The 17,231-nt window shown below is 38.6% G+C and overlaps 2 protein-coding genes across 2 annotated transcripts; one reads left to right on the top strand and one right to left on the bottom strand.

Annotated features, from left to right (window-relative positions):
* Nucleotides 1–83: 83 nt before the first annotated feature.
* On the bottom strand, nt 84–7,861 carry oxa1l (OXA1L mitochondrial inner membrane protein). Its single transcript, XM_072687639.1, has 10 exons — nt 7,737–7,861; nt 4,325–4,456; nt 3,863–4,145; nt 3,132–3,275; nt 2,928–3,013; nt 1,984–2,148; nt 1,684–1,788; nt 1,381–1,543; nt 454–534; nt 84–370 (listed from the first exon to the last, which is right to left on the bottom strand). The coding sequence occupies exons 1-10, from the start codon at nt 7,845–7,847 to the stop codon at nt 243–245; spliced, it is 1,398 nt and encodes a 465-aa protein (XP_072543740.1). The 5' UTR covers nt 7,848–7,861; the 3' UTR covers nt 84–242.
* A 592-nt stretch (nt 7,862–8,453) lies between these two features.
* On the top strand, nt 8,454–13,167 carry casp23 (caspase 23, apoptosis-related cysteine peptidase). Its single transcript, XM_072686787.1, has 11 exons — nt 8,454–8,629; nt 8,869–8,931; nt 9,032–9,108; nt 9,207–9,380; nt 9,798–9,977; nt 10,585–10,659; nt 10,747–10,923; nt 11,020–11,257; nt 11,385–11,477; nt 12,293–12,402; nt 12,854–13,167. The coding sequence occupies exons 1-11, from the start codon at nt 8,560–8,562 to the stop codon at nt 12,947–12,949; spliced, it is 1,353 nt and encodes a 450-aa protein (XP_072542888.1). The 5' UTR covers nt 8,454–8,559; the 3' UTR covers nt 12,950–13,167.
* The last annotated feature ends 4,064 nt before the right edge of the window (nt 13,168–17,231 follow it).

Genomic DNA, 17,231 nt, shown 5'->3' on the forward strand with positions numbered 1-17,231 from the left:
CAGCTAACAAAACATTTCATTTATGTTCATTAGCAAAACAAACAAACAACCAAACAACAACAAAAAAAAACAGTAGGCAGAAATAAGGTGATCAAATTCCTCTTTAATATGGTTGGTATGATAATATATTTAAGTATGACAACTGCATCCCACCCAGCGCTCAATATTCCTCTCTTGTTCCATTTCCTTTGTCTCTTCATAAACATATACAAATTATACTACAGACAGTCTGCCCTCAGCTATTAGCCAATTGTTTCCTCCCAGGGCCTTTTCTTTTCACTCGTTGGCTGTTGTTTTTTTGTTGTCACTGTTGACATGGGAGCTGACGTCTGCTGTAGAGGATTGTGAGTAAAGGTCTGCCTCAGAGGCCCTAAAAGAATTATAGAAAGGAAGTGTTAATAACAGTAACTACAGTCTATCAAGAACACTCGGTCACAAAACCCATGCACTTACCTTTGCTTGCAATGTCCAGGTGCCCCTTAATCCTCCTCTCTCTCTCCTCCAGCTGGTGCGCCACCTGCACGTCCTTCCAACCTACAATAAACAAATTGGAAGAACAAATATGAGAAACATACGTTAAAGGGCATGTTTTCAGTTCATCTGAGGAATGAAACAGACTGATCTAGTATGTAAACAATGTGTAAGTTTTAAAACATGCTTCATCACACACAGTCCATTTATGGATCGACAAAGCTACAAAAATGACTGTTCTAAACCATTGTCTTGTAATGTCAAAGTACAATATACAATACAATATATAAATATTTTCCTACACAAGTTAGCCCATCTATCTAAGTTATGAGGTGTGTTTCAGCTCTGACTGCTTTTTAAAGTAAGCAAAACAATCAAAGGCAGCCAGGCAGAACAGACCTCACTTACGTGTCAGCCATTAAAGCAGTGTAACAAAGATAGTCTGTTTAAATCTAAGTGATAAGGAGAAGCTGGAATAAACTCAAACCAACTCTCTCAGAAATTAGTGGACCTGTGGAAAGTGTGGGGGGGAAATGCAGGAAAAAAAACGTGTGTCCTTTAACATGCACTTCAAATATCAGTGAATGGTTGCTTAATATCACCATATCCATTTCAGAACCATTAAAGGAAATGAACACTTCAGTCTGACTAGACATTATTTATTTCATGTTTTAATTAAGCTTTGTATATGATCTTATAGGCACACCAAGGACTACTGTTGTTTTTAATTACAACATAAATATCACAATACAAAAGTAAAAGATATTTTAGAGTAAATATTATGGCAAATGTTTTAAAGACAAAAAAAGGAAAATCAGCAAAGACAAACAGAGAGGAAAAAGCAGAAATAAAGGGACTAAAGTTTGACAGTACCACTTCATTAGGGACTGAGCTGTCTAATGGGCCTACCTTTCTTGAAGCTCTTAATTAAACCCTCGTTGGACGGCAGTGCAGAGGGGGGGTGAACAATGCTTACTGGGATGCGAAAAAACTTCCTTATGGCAGGATGCTTTAGCAAGGCAACCTGACCCAGAGAGAAAAGGTTGGAGGTCAACCAGTAGGTAAACACCGCCTAGGGAAGAAAAGGCACAGACAGAGTTACACTCACAGGAGTCAGCGGTATATGAGAAAAGAACATACAGAGGGAGGGAGAGAGTGAGTGTGAGTAAGTGAGTATGTGTGTGCAAGAAAAAGTGAGAGAGAAACACTGACCGTAGGGAAGTTAATAGTCATTGGTAAGATGGCAAATGGCATAATTCTGAAGACATTCTTCATTACTCTCATATTAGGGTTGCCAACACCAGCTTCTACTCCCAACTACAAATTGGAAAAATAGTTAAGAGAAAGACAGTAGTGTCATTATTATATAGAAAAAAATCAATATTACACAAAGGGTTTTCCACCAAAATATATTTTAGAATGTGTATTGTTATACTGCCACAGTGACAAGAGCACCATATTTATGTATATTTAAAAAAAAAAAAGAAGTCATACAAAAAACACTGGCAGTACCTCAAGGATTGCAAACATTGTCCCAGTGACAGCAAAGGGAAGGATAAAATATGGATCTGCTATAGATAAGTCTGGGAACCACCCCACACCCCCAGTTTGCAGACTGGGCACAGGCAGTTCGGCCATCTTACGCAAAGCAATAAAGAATGAGATGAAAACTGGTGCCTAAAAAAGAAAAATACATTGTAAGTTCAAAGCACATAAAATAGCAGATCATGATCTGCTTATCAAGAGCCTGTTGAGGCACTCACTCTAATACAAAATATTAGTACATTACGGTAGTAATTCACTAACAGTAACAGTAACCTGTAGGAGAAATCATAAACTCAAACTTTGCATTCTGCCCTCTTGCTCTGTCTAACCCCTACTTCAAAAGGGTAGACTAGTGTTTGTGTAAAAGATAACAATGTGGTCAAACTAAATGTCAGGATCTCGGAGTAAGAACCAAGTAAGAGAGAATCCCAGGGGCGTGACATGGGCTCCACACATTGGCCACACCTCTTCCTCACCTTTGCTATACTTGTTTTATTCTCTACAGTTAGATTTATTCTACAGGTATTAATCAAATTTGGTATTTGTCCCATTACTTTGTTTATTATACAACTGTATCATGTAAATCAGGCTTTCGTGTAACATCAATAAATTCATCTGCACAACCATAAACCAATATGAAGTACCCTACTGATTTGCATTGTTTATTAAGAGGTAAGGTTCTTTGGGTGTGTTTACTTATATAATTAAATCTCTTTGTAGTCAGATTAAATCAATAATGATATAATTATGTATAATTATTATTATAATTATATTCACATATAACCTTCACTGGTCGAGTTCTAAATATATAACCAAGGCCGGGTTTCCAGGGAATAGTATACAGGTATAACAAAACCCCTACAATAGTAATAACGCCTGCTTAGTTAATTCATCAAGAATTTCATACTGACCTGCACCATAGGCACCAGAAACCCACGGAGAGGGTTCACGTCATGCTTCTTCTGAAATAGCATTAGGTCAGAGTATGCCTTAGAGTCTGAAAATGAGAAAATGAAAAAATTTAATCTGGACCAATGATAAGGCACAAACTCCTGAATCTTGCTTAAACTAATAAAAACATTAGAGGGGTAAAGTAAGATAGACCAAGTACTGACACTCAAACTTGTTGTCGCTCTGCTTGGCCTCGTTCATGCGATTGGTTAGCTTAGTTAACTCTGGGAGGACGTTGTTGGTCTTGACTGTCTCTCTCTGGCCCTTTATAATGAGCGGGAACACAGCACAGCGAGCCATGATGGTACCTGTGTATCAAACAAGACAATATTCAAATCCACAATCAAAGAAAACATCTTAGCCATATAGATCATTTAAATCACACAGAAGATATGTTCATATGACACTCCTTTATAAACAGATAACTAGTATAATAATTATCATTTTATGACCAGACTTTTTGGGGGATTTCGTAATTACATGCAGTGTATGTCCCAAACAGCAGACAAACACCATAAAAAACATAACTGCTAGCTATGGTAATATGCATGGACCAAGCACCCTAAGGGATAAGTATGGGGTCGTTTTGCTGCAAGTCATTCGTTTTGTGACTGTTCCTTAAAGGTAACAAGCAAAGCCTCAGCTTGAACAGACAAATCATTAGACCTCTTAGGGTCCTGTACATGCACATGTGAAACTTTTGACTAGCTGATGCAAAAATCTAGTGTTCTATGTGCATTAAGTACTTAAGACTTGTTGGCCACTTCTGAATTGATTCATTGGTTTGACAAATGTTCATACATGTTAAAATGCTTTGATAAAATGATTTCATAAAAGTAACAGACTCTGAACAGCTACATGTTGGAATCATTTGGGGGGTTGTACAATACTGTACCTGCAACAATGGCACCCCACCATGGCAGACCAACGGTGACATGCATGTATTCCAGTATGTTTTGAACCAGGCCCACGGGTGTATAGCTGCCTAGACCCAATTCTGCTAGGCTGAGTTCTGTTCCTGCCCCCTGTAGCACATCCATTGCCATGACCGGGGCCTCAGCCAGTTGTTCTGTGACCGGCTGTGTGACTACTGGTGTGGGGTCAGCGACAGGGACAGACATAGGTGCAGATGTTAGACCTGCTGCTGGGTTAATAGCAGGCACTGTTTCACCTGCCGTCTGGAAAGGAGTGCAAAAGTGAACGCCGTTTCAGAAACACACTGACCAACAGCAATTTAACAGCAGTTTGTTTTGTTGTTAACTTTCAATGTTAATGTGTAACAATTAATGTGAAATCTGGACAAAATCACATTCGTTAAATCAGATTTCACTGAAGTCACAGTTACTAGCCAACGCACCTGTGAGCTGTTATGGCGGACTGCCACAGCACTGACCAGTAGCATTCGTCCATGGTTATGGCACCCAAGCAGAGTCTGGATTAAAGGACCACTTCTTCTGACTGTGTGAAGGTGTGATCTCTGTTCAAAATACTGCCCAAGGAGTGGGAAGATCAAAGCGGAGAAAGCATTTATGCTGTCCATGCAGTCATGTATAAACATACATACAGTGGGGAAAAAAAGTATTTAGTCAGTCACCAATTGTGCAAGTTCTCCCACTTGAAAAAATGAGAGAGGCCTGTAATTGACATCATATGTAGACCTCAACTATGAGAGACAAAATGAGAAAAAAAATTCTGAAAATCACATTGTCTGATTTTTAAAGAATGTATTTGCAAGCAAGATTTCTGGCTGTCACAGACCTGTAACTTCTTCTTTAAGAGGCTTCTCTGTCCTCCACTCATTACCTGTATTGATGGCACCTGTTTGAACTCGTTAACAGTATAAAAGACATCTGCCCACAACCTCAAACAGTCACACTCCAAATTCCACTATGGGGAAGCTCAAAGAGCTGTCGAAGGACACCAGAAACAAAATTGTAGACCTGCACCAGGCTGGGAAGACTGAATCTGCAATAGGCAAGCAGCTTGGTGTGAAGAAATCTACTGTGGGAGCAATAATCAGAAAATGGGAGACCTACAAGACCACTGCTAATCTTCCTCGATCAGGGGCTCCACACAAGATCTCAGCCCGTGGGGTCAAAATGATCACAAGAACGGTGAGCAAAAATCCCAGAACCACACGGGGGGACCTAGTGAATGACCTGCAGAAAGCTGGAACCAACGTTACAAAGGCTACCGTCAGTAACACACTACACCGCCAGGGACTCAGATGTTGCAGTGCCAGACGTGTTCCCCTGCTTAAGCCAGTACATATCCAGGCGCGTCTGAAGTTTGCTAGAGAGCATTTGGATGTTCCGGAAGAGTATTGGGAGAATGTCTTATGGTCAGATGAAACCAAAGTAGAACTGTTTGGTACAAACACAACTCGTTGTGTTTGGAGGAGAGTGAACGCTGAGTTGCATCCAAAGAACACCATACCAACTGTGAAGCATGGGGGTGGCAACATCATGCTTTGGGGCTCTTTCTCTGCAAAGGCACTAGGACGACTGGTCCGCGTACATGAAAGAATGAATGGGGCCACGTATTGTGAGATTTTGAGTGCAAACCTCCTTCCATCAGCAAGGGCATTGAAGATGAAACGTGGCTGGGTCTTTCAGCATGACAATGATCCCAAGCACACTGCCAGGGCAACAAAGGAGTGGCTTTGTAAGAAGCATTTCAAGGTCTAGCCAGTCTCCAGACCTCAACCCCATAAAAATTCTTCAAACCCATAAAAAAATCCAACAGCCCCAAAATATCACTGCTCTAGAGGAGATCTGTATGGAGGAATGGGACAACATACCAGCAACGGTGTGTGCCAACCTTGTGAAGACAGAAAAGGTTTACCTCTGTCATTGCCAACAAAGGATATATAACCAAGTATTGAGATGAACTTTTGTTATTAACCAAATACTTATTTTCCACCATTATTTGCAAATCAATTCTTTAAAAATCAGACAATGTGATTTTCTGATTTTTTTTCCTCATTTTGTCTCTCATAGTTGAGGTCTACCTATGATGTCAATTACAGGCCTTTCCCATCTTTTTAAGTGGGAGAACTTGCACAATTGGTGACTGACTAAATACTTTTTCCCCCACTGTATATTCTTCAATCTGCTCACTTAGCAGCTTTCAAATGTTCTGCTATGGATCTGCTCTCATTCTTCTAAAGTAACCTACCAAATTAGACTTTTGTTGGGGTAAACGAAGGGTGAGTTTGATATGGCATGTAAACATTGTTAAAATGTCTAAATGTGCTATAAATCCCTATTCTCTTCAGAACCGCCATCTCCTTGTTTGAAGACAAGGCCATCGTGATCATTTCAAATCTTTGGGGGTTCTTGTGTTTGAGGCAAAAGTCTCGAGCACATAAACATTTTTAAATACACATTTAGCTGGGCGATATGGGGAAAAAATTATATCACGATATTTAAAGGCATTTTTTTATGATATAGGATATTTATCACAATATTTTACCATGTACACAAAATACACCAACAGTGTATGTTTTTTTAACCTGTCACCAAATACTCCCCCATACTGAGCACTGTGATTTTTATTTGTAAATATGCTTCAATCCATTGAATTAAATAAGACTGATTACACTCTTTGTAATGAAATATGACGATATCCACAATTAACTCATAAAAGTATATTGTGTACCACGGTAACAAAATTGATCACAATAAGATATTGTCATATTGCCCAGCTCTAAATACACATCACATGCTGGATTCCAATCACTCCAATCAGAATAACTTGCTCCTCTGCTGGTTGTGATCACAATAACAACAACAACAGCTGAACTTTACAACCTATAACAACCTATAAAGGGTTTTATTATATCCACCAAGATATGTAATGTCAAGTCAACTACATCCAACAACCCTCACTCATTGGAGGATGACCACAGTTTCTGTGTTTAGTCTGAACTCCTGTGTTCTGGTGAGCTGTGCTACCCATCAAAACGTGCTACTGCGTGGCTGTGCATGCATGGACCCACAATTTTTAATGTTTCCATGTGTTTTTATGATATTTATGTAATCTTTCGGCACATTTTACAACCTGATTTCACAAATAATCATTTCTAATCACCTCAACCAGCTTTACCCATAAATATACACTTTGGTAGCACATTTTGATAAGGTAGCACATCTCGCCAGAACACCTGCATTAGGCTGAAAGAAGAGGTGGGTAGTTCAGGACCAGAGAGTAAAAACCCTCCCCCGGATTTCGTTGAACACATGAACACATCTGTACAAGATCTCCTTGAACACATCTGTTTGTAGAAAACCCATGGAGCTGGAATGACTTAAATAAATGCTCTAAATCCGAACTGGAGACCTCTGGTGTGAAACTGATTATAGCCCGGGAATACAGCTACCGCTGTTTCTAAACCGTGAACCCAAATAACGGAGCGGTTCTAATGACTCGGTTAGAGAATGAATCACTCCATCAGCTCACACGAAAAGCATCAGTAGACCTCAAGGAGAAAATTAGCTAGCTATGTGTTGGACAGTCAGGCAGAACTTCAGAGTCGCAGACCTAATCGTTAAATGAGACGGTCTGATCGATAAGCCAGGTGCAAATACCATTGACAACACCACACCACCGAGGTCCTATTTAGAAGTCATTAGAGACTGGACCTGGTGTTCTCTACTGATCTGGCCTAACTAACGTTAGCTACCTCAGCACACCCGACAAGGACCTTCACAAATAAGAGCTTATACCCAACACACGCACACACACTACAAAAAACACGTGTGACCAACCCCATTCCGCGTCGACGTCGTGGGCAGCGCTGAAATACTCGCTGTGTTTATCTGTTTGAAGAAATTCGTCCTTAGACAACCAGACACCCCTCTGCCCCTGAGCGCAGCCATGTTGGAACAGAAGAGAGGAGCGGACGGAGGCGCAGAAGGGACAAACGGAGCTTTCGCTTTCCAGTTGCGGTCGCGGGTAGTTTCGAGTCGTTCTGCGCGAAACATGCGTGAGAATGAACCACAAGCCTGGTTACAAAAAATCCTCATTTTGGTGCAGTTAATAGGCTAACGTTGGCTAATATAATAATAATAATAATAATAATAATAATAATAATAATAATAAATTTTGAGAATTTCCCCACTGCGGGACTAATAAAGGACTATCTTATCTTATCTTATCTTAATAATAAGAACTACAGGACAACACTGCATACTACATACAACAGCTGTGCTTGGTGGCAGTAGGGTGATTCAGTGTACAGTGTATTGTATACTGCCAGCTCCTCTCAACCACAATAACGTTAGTTCTCTTTTTTTGCTGCGACTCGGTGTGCTCGACCCCGTTCTCGCCAGTATAATTATAGTTATGTTGTATCTTGGTGTTTTTAATCTTTATGGTCGACAAGTACCAAAACGGAGGACTTGTGTGCAGGCGGGCTTCCTGTGCGGCTGTGGTCCCGCCCCTCAGCGCCGGAGGCTCCGGGTCTGGTGTGGCCGCAGCTCACTGCTCGGCTCTGCAGCGGCTCATCCTTTCTCTGCAGCTCACACAGAGATTTCAGCAGTTTTACGGGAGGAGAACTTTAAAAGCCTGCTGTCAGCTTAATATTTAAAAATGTTTCGCTCCGAGGAAGAGGACACAGATTTAGAAGATGCTGCACCTTTCCTGAATTTCCACAATTTGCGTAAGTTTCACTTTTTAAAGTAAATTGTTGATTTTTTTTTTGGTTGTTTATTTAAATTATTTAACTGCAGAAGTGCAAGAGTATTAGAGTGCATTTGACTAGTTTAAGCTACAGAAAAGAAAAGGCAGGTTTCTCAAAATAAACGGTCGACAAAGCAAAACTGAAAGTGACCGGCTCAGACACAAGGAAATGAAACCTTTACTTTAAAACACATTAATGGATCTTTCCCCAAAATAAAGGAATTTCCAAACCTGGACGAAGTGAAAAGATACGTGAATGGCCTCCTGGACAAGTGAAAGCCAGTAAGTTGGGGAATTGCTAAAGACATCGTCTAAAGACAAATAAGCCAAATTATCACGACCGTCCTCACATCAGTTAACTGAGTGCTTTCTTTTCTATCAGACATTGTTACATTACGTTGTGGTCATGAAATGCCACTAGACTACCTCATTTCATGGTGCAAGCACCGTCTTAAACAGGTATGTTCATTTACATTAGAATAAATATTTCTGACACATACAAATTCTATTGAGGTGTTAAAAATGAGTTTTACTATAATATTGTTTCTCATTTTTAGGAAAAGACTGAGTTCACGTGTCCCACATTTGATGAAGGCAGGAAGAAAACATGTGGAATAAGCTTTTCCTATCAGGACTTGTGCCAGTCAGCATCACTATCTCCCGAGGAAAAAGAGTATTTTGAGGAAAGACTTGGTGCACTTACTGCTGCAAAGCTCTGTGAATATAAACATGTAATGAGTTTTTCAACTTTAACTAATTAATTAACTAATTAATAAAAAAATATATATAAAATGATTGGATATTGGATCTAACAAATATTTCAACCTGATGCATTTGTACCTTAGAAAAACAGAGTAGGTGACACTGGATGTCCTTGCTAAAGTTTTCCATAGTTTTTACTGCATTTTTAGTCTAAACAGATGCAGTCACATTGTATACATGCTTATATACTGTATATTAGAAATGGCATCTGCTGTTATGTACATGAAAATGGATATCTCTAAATTCACACATCAACCCCATGCTGGCCCATTCCTACATAAAGTAATTCTATGGAATAGGAACAAAATGTTCTCTAATATTTGTGGGGATTATGCTGACTTTCTTTTGCATCTTCCTGACCCAATCTTCAAATCTGACATGCTCAGTGTCCAGGATGCCACTCTTATGTGGAGAGAGCTAATAAGAAAAACCTGTGTGTGCGCTGCACCATCTGCACTGCCAGGGAGGGAAGCATCTATGAGTTCTGCTGGAACTGCAGGAGGCAGTGGAAGGGGTCGGTTGTCAGTGGGCAGAAATGCGGTAACAGTGGCTGCGGAGACAAAGAGGTAGGTCTGCTTAAAAAATGGAATATATTAAAATATTGTGTTTTTTTATTGTAATATTACACTGATGTATCTGCATATACAATACAATACAAATACAAGACAACATATAATAATATATAAAGCAACGCTATATATACAATTAATATATACACACAATGTATCTTCAAACTTTAACATGTAAATCTTTTTTGACACAAATTAATCATTTTACCAAGTTCACAGAGCTTTACAGGGCCTAGTGATGTATTAGCGGTTTTATTTAGCGATGTAAACACAGCCTCGCTGCTGTTGAGCTCATGGGGTAGATTTATGGGTACACTTTATTTATGCTGAAATATGGATTAAATCTCATAGCAGCTAACTCTCATTTTCTTTTTCTCTCTTTCACACACATACACACACACAGCTGCTTCTCTCCTAGCTCGCTTAATCCAGTCCAATGTCTGATCCATCCATTTATGTCTTAAAAATTTCACAAATTCACAAAAATTCACAAATATAAATAAATGATAAATAAATTTGACTAATTTCTGAATTATTAACTGCCCTAATGGAATGTAAAGTACATTAAAAGTGTCATCAAATGAGTAGTATTGTCTCTTAATAGACCAGTCCACCTGATCCTCTTAAGTTATGTCAGCCGGAGTTTAAAACTGAAAAACTCAAGAGAGAGAAAGATGATGTAAGTATAATTTACATTTACACTTTTTTATGTAATTAAAAAATTAAAGATTCTCCTGATGTTTGTGTTTTATGTTTTCTTCTGTAGATATACCCAGTAAAAGACAAATCTAGTGCCAGAAAGCGTCTGGCATTGCTCATCAACAACATTAAGTTTAAGTACATGAATGACAGGGAAGGGGCAGAAAAAGATGAGCTTAGGATTGAGAAGCTGTTTGAAGGTCTGGGTTATACCCTAGTGACACTCCGGAATCTGTCTGCCCAGGTGATTACTTCTAAAACAGTTAATTTAGTCAATTAATTGACTGGTTTATGAAGTAGTTATTGAGATTTAATACCTTTTTTCTTGTTTGTTTGGTAGGGTATGGACACTGCCATGCGAGACTTCTCTCAGCGAGAGGAGCATAAACAATCAGACAGCTGCTTTGTGGTGTTTATGTCCCATGGAGATGCCTCTGGATTATGTGGCGTTTTTCATCTAGACGATAATGAACAGGATGTCTTCCCTACCACTAGCATCTTTGAGCACCTGAACACACCAAACTGTGCTGGACTACGTGACAAGCCAAAAGTCATCCTCATCCAATCATGTAGAGGAAGTGAGTGACACACAGTGGTTATAGCACTCTGTTTGTGTAGATTGATCATGCTGCAGATTTCAGTCTTCAGACATTCACTTTCATTGCTGAGACAATGATCTAACAGAGAACAACTAAAAACTTTTAGGGGATGATGGTGAAGTATATGTAAAAGATGGAGTTCAGAATAAAACAGAGCACCGGGAGAAAGACTTCTGCTGCATGAGGTCCTGTACTCCAGGTAAATATCTCTATCTAGTCCATTCAAGAAATGAGTTCACTTTAATTGCTCCCAGAACCAGCATCTGTGTTCCTGAGTGGTGCAACTGTCTAAGTTTTTGACTGTGTTTTGACCTCCTGCCCACATAAAAAAAACTAATACTGACGTCACAATGCAGGCATGTTTCTGTCTGAATCACAAATACCTCCTTACTCCATATATAGTGATAGCATAAGAATAAATGTAACTACTGTTCTATCACAAATATATAATGCTCCATTTTGATTTAGAATCCATCATTTCGTGACTTGTATGGTACACTACATACATACCTGTGTGTAATTTAGAAACAAAATATGGATACGTGTGGAGGGGGCCTTAGGGTTTTACCAGTCTATCTAAAATGGTAATTTTGCATCCTGGCTGGGACACCAACATGGCAGACAAAGGAAATTTTGAGAGAATTTTACAATATAATTGTGTAGAATTGTAATGCAGTGTAATGGCATTTAACAGTTTTAATACCAGCAGATTGGTTACCAAACATTTTAGCTTTTTTTACAGGATTGTTTTTACAGTAACAGAAAATAACTTGACTAGGTCGGTTCACACTAAAGACACATGAGCAAAAACTTGAAATTCAGCCATAATGTGCTTATAGCTGAAGATCCATAAACTAATCATACTTTTAGAACCGAGTTTACATCTTGCCAATATTTATAGATTTAGTAGAAGCCCAATCTTGTAATAATTCTATGGCGTTTTTATTACTTTATGCAGACATTTTCTTCAGGCAGGGGAGAGATTTGAATAATTCACTTTTTTTTCTCATACAGATACAGTGTCTTACAGGAATCCAAAGACTGGGTCCATTTTTATTCAAGACATTGTGAAAATATTCAACCAGTATGCCCACCAGGACCACATTGAAGAGCTGTTTAGAAAGGTTGATCTTTTGATTACATTTTTAATCAAAAAGGAACTTGCTGTAGAAACTGCAATTGAAAAAAAATTAAACTTTAATTGTCAGATATTTAGACTGTTTCTTAGAGGAGCCAATGTTTGATTGGTGCTAGTACAAGATTGGAAGAGTCTGAGACTTATATAGCTTAAAAGCATGATTCTCCTGACAGTTCTTTGAAACACAAAGCTGCCTAAAGTTTTGCACAGTACACGTTCATTTAGATTTAGATATCTTTGTCATTTATTTATTTTGTGATATGGAAGCCAGATTAACTGCACATTTGGATTTGCTGAAAATATGTTTTAATGTTGAATTAGAGGCTGCGTTTCTTAAGGAAAAATATAATTTTGCTTAATCTTTTTTTAGAATATAAAAAAACATTACTATTTCCAATGATTGTTAAAATGTTTCACTCTGTTTTACTCATCAACAGGTTCTCAAGACATTTAAAGAGAGCCATCCCACTCAAATGCCATGCAAAGAGAGAACATCACTGTCAAAGAAATTCTACCTCTTTCCTGGGCTATAAGTGATTGCATTGTTGCTGATGATGGGTTAACAAATTTAACATAAATGGTGATCTGCTCCACAAACATCTGACATTGATTTATGGTCATCTAAAGTTTACCTGCCAGTAAGAAAGTATCATATTCTAGTCTATTTTCATATATCTAGAAAATGTGAATGTGGCCAAGCAAAGACTTACAAGCACTGTATTTAAGGATGTATGACTGAACGTATACAGTGGGGAAAAAAAGTATTTAGTCAGTCACCAATTTCAAGTTCTCCCACTTAAAAAGATAGGAAAGGCCTGTAATTGACATCATAGGTAGACCTCAACTATGAGAGACAAAATGAGAAAATAAATTCTGAAAATCACATTGTCTGATTTTTAAAGAATGTATTTGCAAATAATGGTGGAAAATAAGTATTTGGTCAATAACAAAAGTTCATCTCAATACTTAGTTATATATCCTTTGTTGGCAATGACAGAGGTCAAATGTTTTTTGTAAGTCTTCACAAGGTTGGCACACACCGTTGCTGGTATGTTGGCCCATTCCTTCATGCAGATCTCCTCTAGAGCAGTGATGTTTTGGGGCTGTTGGCGGGCAACACAGACTTTCATCTCCCTTTAAAGGTTTTCTATGGGGTTGAGATCTGGAGACTGGCTAGGCCACTTCAGGACCTTGAAATACTTCTTACGAAGCCAGTCCTTTGTTGCCCTGGCAGTGTGCTTGGGATCATTGTCATGCTGAAAGACCCAGCCACGTTTCATCTTCAATGCCCTTGCTGATGGAAGGAGGTTTGCACTCAAAATCTCACAATACGTGGCCCCATTCATTCTTTCATGTACGCGGACCAGTCGTCCTAGTCCCTTTGCAGAGAAACAGCCCCAAAGCATGATGTTGCCACCCCCATGCTCCACAGTTGGTATGGTGTTCTTTGGATGCAACTCAGCATTCACTCTCCTCCAAACACAACGAGTTGTGTTTGTACAAACAGTTCTACTTTGGTTTCATCTGATTATTAGACATTCTCCCAATACTCTTCCGGAACATCCAAATGCTCTCTAGCAAACTTCAGACGCGCCCGGATATGTACTGGCTTAAGCAGGGGAACACATCAGTCCCTGGCGTTTACTGACGGTAGCCTTTGTAACGTTGGTCCCAGCTTTCTGCAGGTCATTCACTAGGTTCCCCCGTGTGGTTCTGGGATTTTTGCTCACCGTTCTTGTGATCATTTTGACCCCACGGGCTGAGATCTTGCATGGAGCCCCTGATCGAGGGAGATTAGCAGTGGTCTTGTAGGTCTCCCATTTTCTGATTATTGCTCCCACAGTAGATTTCTTCACACCAAGCTGCTTGCCTATTGCAGATTCTTCCCAGCCTGGTGCAGGTCTACAATTTTGTTTCTGGTGTCCTTCGACAGCTCTTTGGTCTTCACCATAGTGGAGTTTGGAGTCTGACTGTTTGAGGTTGTGGGCAGGTGTCTTTTATACTGTTAACAAGTTTAAACAGGTGCCATTAATACAGGTAATGAGTGGAGGACAGAGAAGCCTCTTAAAAAAGAAGTTACAGGTCTGTGACAGCCAGAACTCTTGCTTGTTTGTAGGTGACCAAATACTTATTTTCCACCATTATTTGCAAATATATTCTTTAAAAATCAGACAATGTGATTTGCAGATTTTTATTTTCTCATTTTGTCTCTCATAGTTGAGGTCTACCTATGATGTCAATTACAGGCCTCTCTCATTTTTTTATGTGGGTGAACTTGCACAATTGGTGACTGACTAAATACTTTTTTTCCCCACTGTATTGCACCTCAAGAGCAATTCTACACTTTATGTGTGTAGAATAATGCAATGAAATTCTCAAAAATCTAGTGGAAAGCCTTCTATATTGAGGAGAGACACTTCCTCTGGTTGAGTAAGTTTCTTATTTTCTAGATTTTGGTAAAATATTGGACATCCACAAATTGGCCATTGGTTGTTTTGTGCAATTAACAATAAGAAGACAATATTTGTGGATGTGAAACATGAAATATAGAAAATGGAAATTAATTATTCTCACAATTTATTAATGTTTTTAAGGCATTTCATCTGAAACCTTATTAGAAATCATCCTTTTACAAATGGCTAAAAGTGCTAAGACAAACGGGTGCACCTACACAGAGTTCAGAAAAGCACAATAGCTGCTGGGAAAAGAGGACAACCTCACATAAAGAAAACGTCTTCCGTCTTGAATTTACAATTCATGTGTAAAACAAACGCAAGTGGCTGATAATGATCTTTCCATATCAGAGGCTGCATTACAACCTCATGTTTTTTTGAATTTCGAATTGGTACTTCAGTTATCATGTGTTTCTGCAACCTGGGATTCCTCAGTAGGAGTTATTCAAACAATATTTATCATTGATGCTAGCTTAAAATTTTTTGCTTTGCATTTTGCTTTATAATACACAAAGGATACAAAGAATCTTAAGGTTGTCTTAAATTATAAAGTTTGTAAGTTGACACCAAAATAAAATTTAACTGTTCCATTTATACCAGTGGGAATTTCTGTGTGTTTTAAACGTGGAAAGAGATAAATATAGGAAACATTGTAACCCTGAGTGCACTGAATTGATTTTAAGAAGTATTTATGTTTTCAATATACTGTGTATATTGGCATACACCTGTACAGTGTATAACGTGAAGCAGTTAACAGTTGCTCATGCTGTAACTGTGTTCATTTGAATGTGCTTTGTTGTTTGCCACTGATACTGTGAAACAGCAAGTTTTCTCATTCTAAAGAAAATTCTCAAATAAAGACACACTTGCATACAATTTGCATACAATTTTAAAATTATTTTTATTTTAGCCTTACAGTTGTACATGCTGCTAAAAAAGACTATTACGGCTCAACCTCACACCTGTCAAAATAATCTCTCATGTCTTTGAAGGCAATATGTGAAGAGGCAGGGCCACTTTCTTATCTGGCAGACCACAAAACTGTGACAGTGGCTAGTATTTTATTTATAGACCTTCATCGTTTTATTAAAAAATCTACTGTCATTGGTCTCTCATTGGAGTCTTTTACTAACAAGGTGTTTATTGAAAGCATTGCCTAATGAACTGATTGGGCCCTTTTTTTTGAAGGGCAGGACACCATGTTAAGTGTTCCCATTCATATGTAAACCTCCTCTGTTTCACTATGGTTACCCTGTCTCTTCAGTAGCTGGATAGTTGGTTTGTAGGCAGTCTGTTGGAGGTACTGCCTGAGTTAAGGAGGTGCCACAGGTGTGACGTCAGAGTATTGTTTGTACCAGATGGAGAATGCAGACGGTGGCAGACCAGTGTAAGCATACAGTAATGAGTTTCTTTGTCTGATTGAGCTGAATGATTTTGCTGTCCCTTTGGATTACTTTTCATTTTCTGTAGAGAGCAAAAAAAGGTGAGTACAAGAATGTGTGTGTGTGTGTGTGTGTGTGAGAGAGAGAGAGAGAGAGAGAGAGATTGAACTTCTACTGTTTCCAACATTTGAAGTTTATGGTTTACGTTTCACTATGGTTACCTAATGCAACTGCATTGACCATAAAACTATCCCTATCACTGATTATGTAAGACTAAGCTGTCAGGCCCCTTACCAAAAACTTCTTTTAACTTTTAACTTTTCAGTCAATGTAAGAATAAAGCAGGTTTTATAGCAGTGAATGTTACTAGCAGTATAATTCTTCGTTGATATAAAGAAATGCGCAATACTGACACACCTTCCCTGAAACCAAAAGCACTCGTAAGTTTTACTATGACTGGTCTATTATAACAGGTTTTTTAACATACCTCATGTCTCAGTCACTATTTCGGTCATAATTATATCATGTAACTAGTGTGGAGCAGTGTAAAGGTTCTTTAAAGAACTGAGTGCAGACATGTCTCGACCATAAGGAGGAACATTTAACCGTTTCTTTGAGATATCATTGTTCTTGAGATATCAACCATTTCTTTGAGATATCATTGTTCTTTATGTATTACTTGCTTTTTAAAGGGATACTCTGGTCTATATACACACTGATACATCTGTTGCAAACAAGCATACTTGTCTCTACAGTAGTGATGCAGGTATCTCTAAACCAAGACAGTCTGGGTAAATACTCAAATTAAAATATATATATATATATTGTGACACTACATTGCACTATATCCAAATACAGCACCTTCCACAATTATTGGCACCCCTGGTTAAGATGTGTTAAAATAAATTACATTTTATTGCTGAAGCATAATCTCACACTGAAAATTGTAGAAAAATGTTACCTTTAACTCTAAGGGTCAA

This window comes from Salminus brasiliensis, chromosome 9, assembly GCF_030463535.1.
Source record: "Salminus brasiliensis chromosome 9, fSalBra1.hap2, whole genome shotgun sequence".
Taxonomy (NCBI): Eukaryota; Metazoa; Chordata; class Actinopteri; order Characiformes; family Bryconidae; genus Salminus; species Salminus brasiliensis.

Coding starts and splice junctions, on each gene's coding strand:
- casp23 (XM_072686787.1), top strand. CDS start 8,560: ATGTTTCGCTCCGAGGAAGAGGACACAGATTTAGAAGATGCTGCACCT. Junction 8,630..8,868: donor CCTGAATTTCCACAATTTGC/GTAAGTTTCACT, acceptor CCCAAAATAAAG/GAATTTCCAAACCTGGACGA. Junction 9,978..10,584: donor GTGGCTGCGGAGACAAAGAG/GTAGGTCTGCTT, acceptor GTCTCTTAATAG/ACCAGTCCACCTGATCCTCT.
- oxa1l (XM_072687639.1), bottom strand. CDS start 7,847: ATGGCTGCGCTCAGGGGCAGAGGGGTGTCTGGTTGTCTAAGGACGAAT. Junction 4,146..4,324: donor TCCGCCATAACAGCTCACAG/GTGCGTTGGCTA, acceptor ACTCCTTTCCAG/ACGGCAGGTGAAACAGTGCC. Junction 3,014..3,131: donor GAGCGACAACAAGTTTGAGT/GTCAGTACTTGG, acceptor TCTCATTTTCAG/ACTCTAAGGCATACTCTGAC.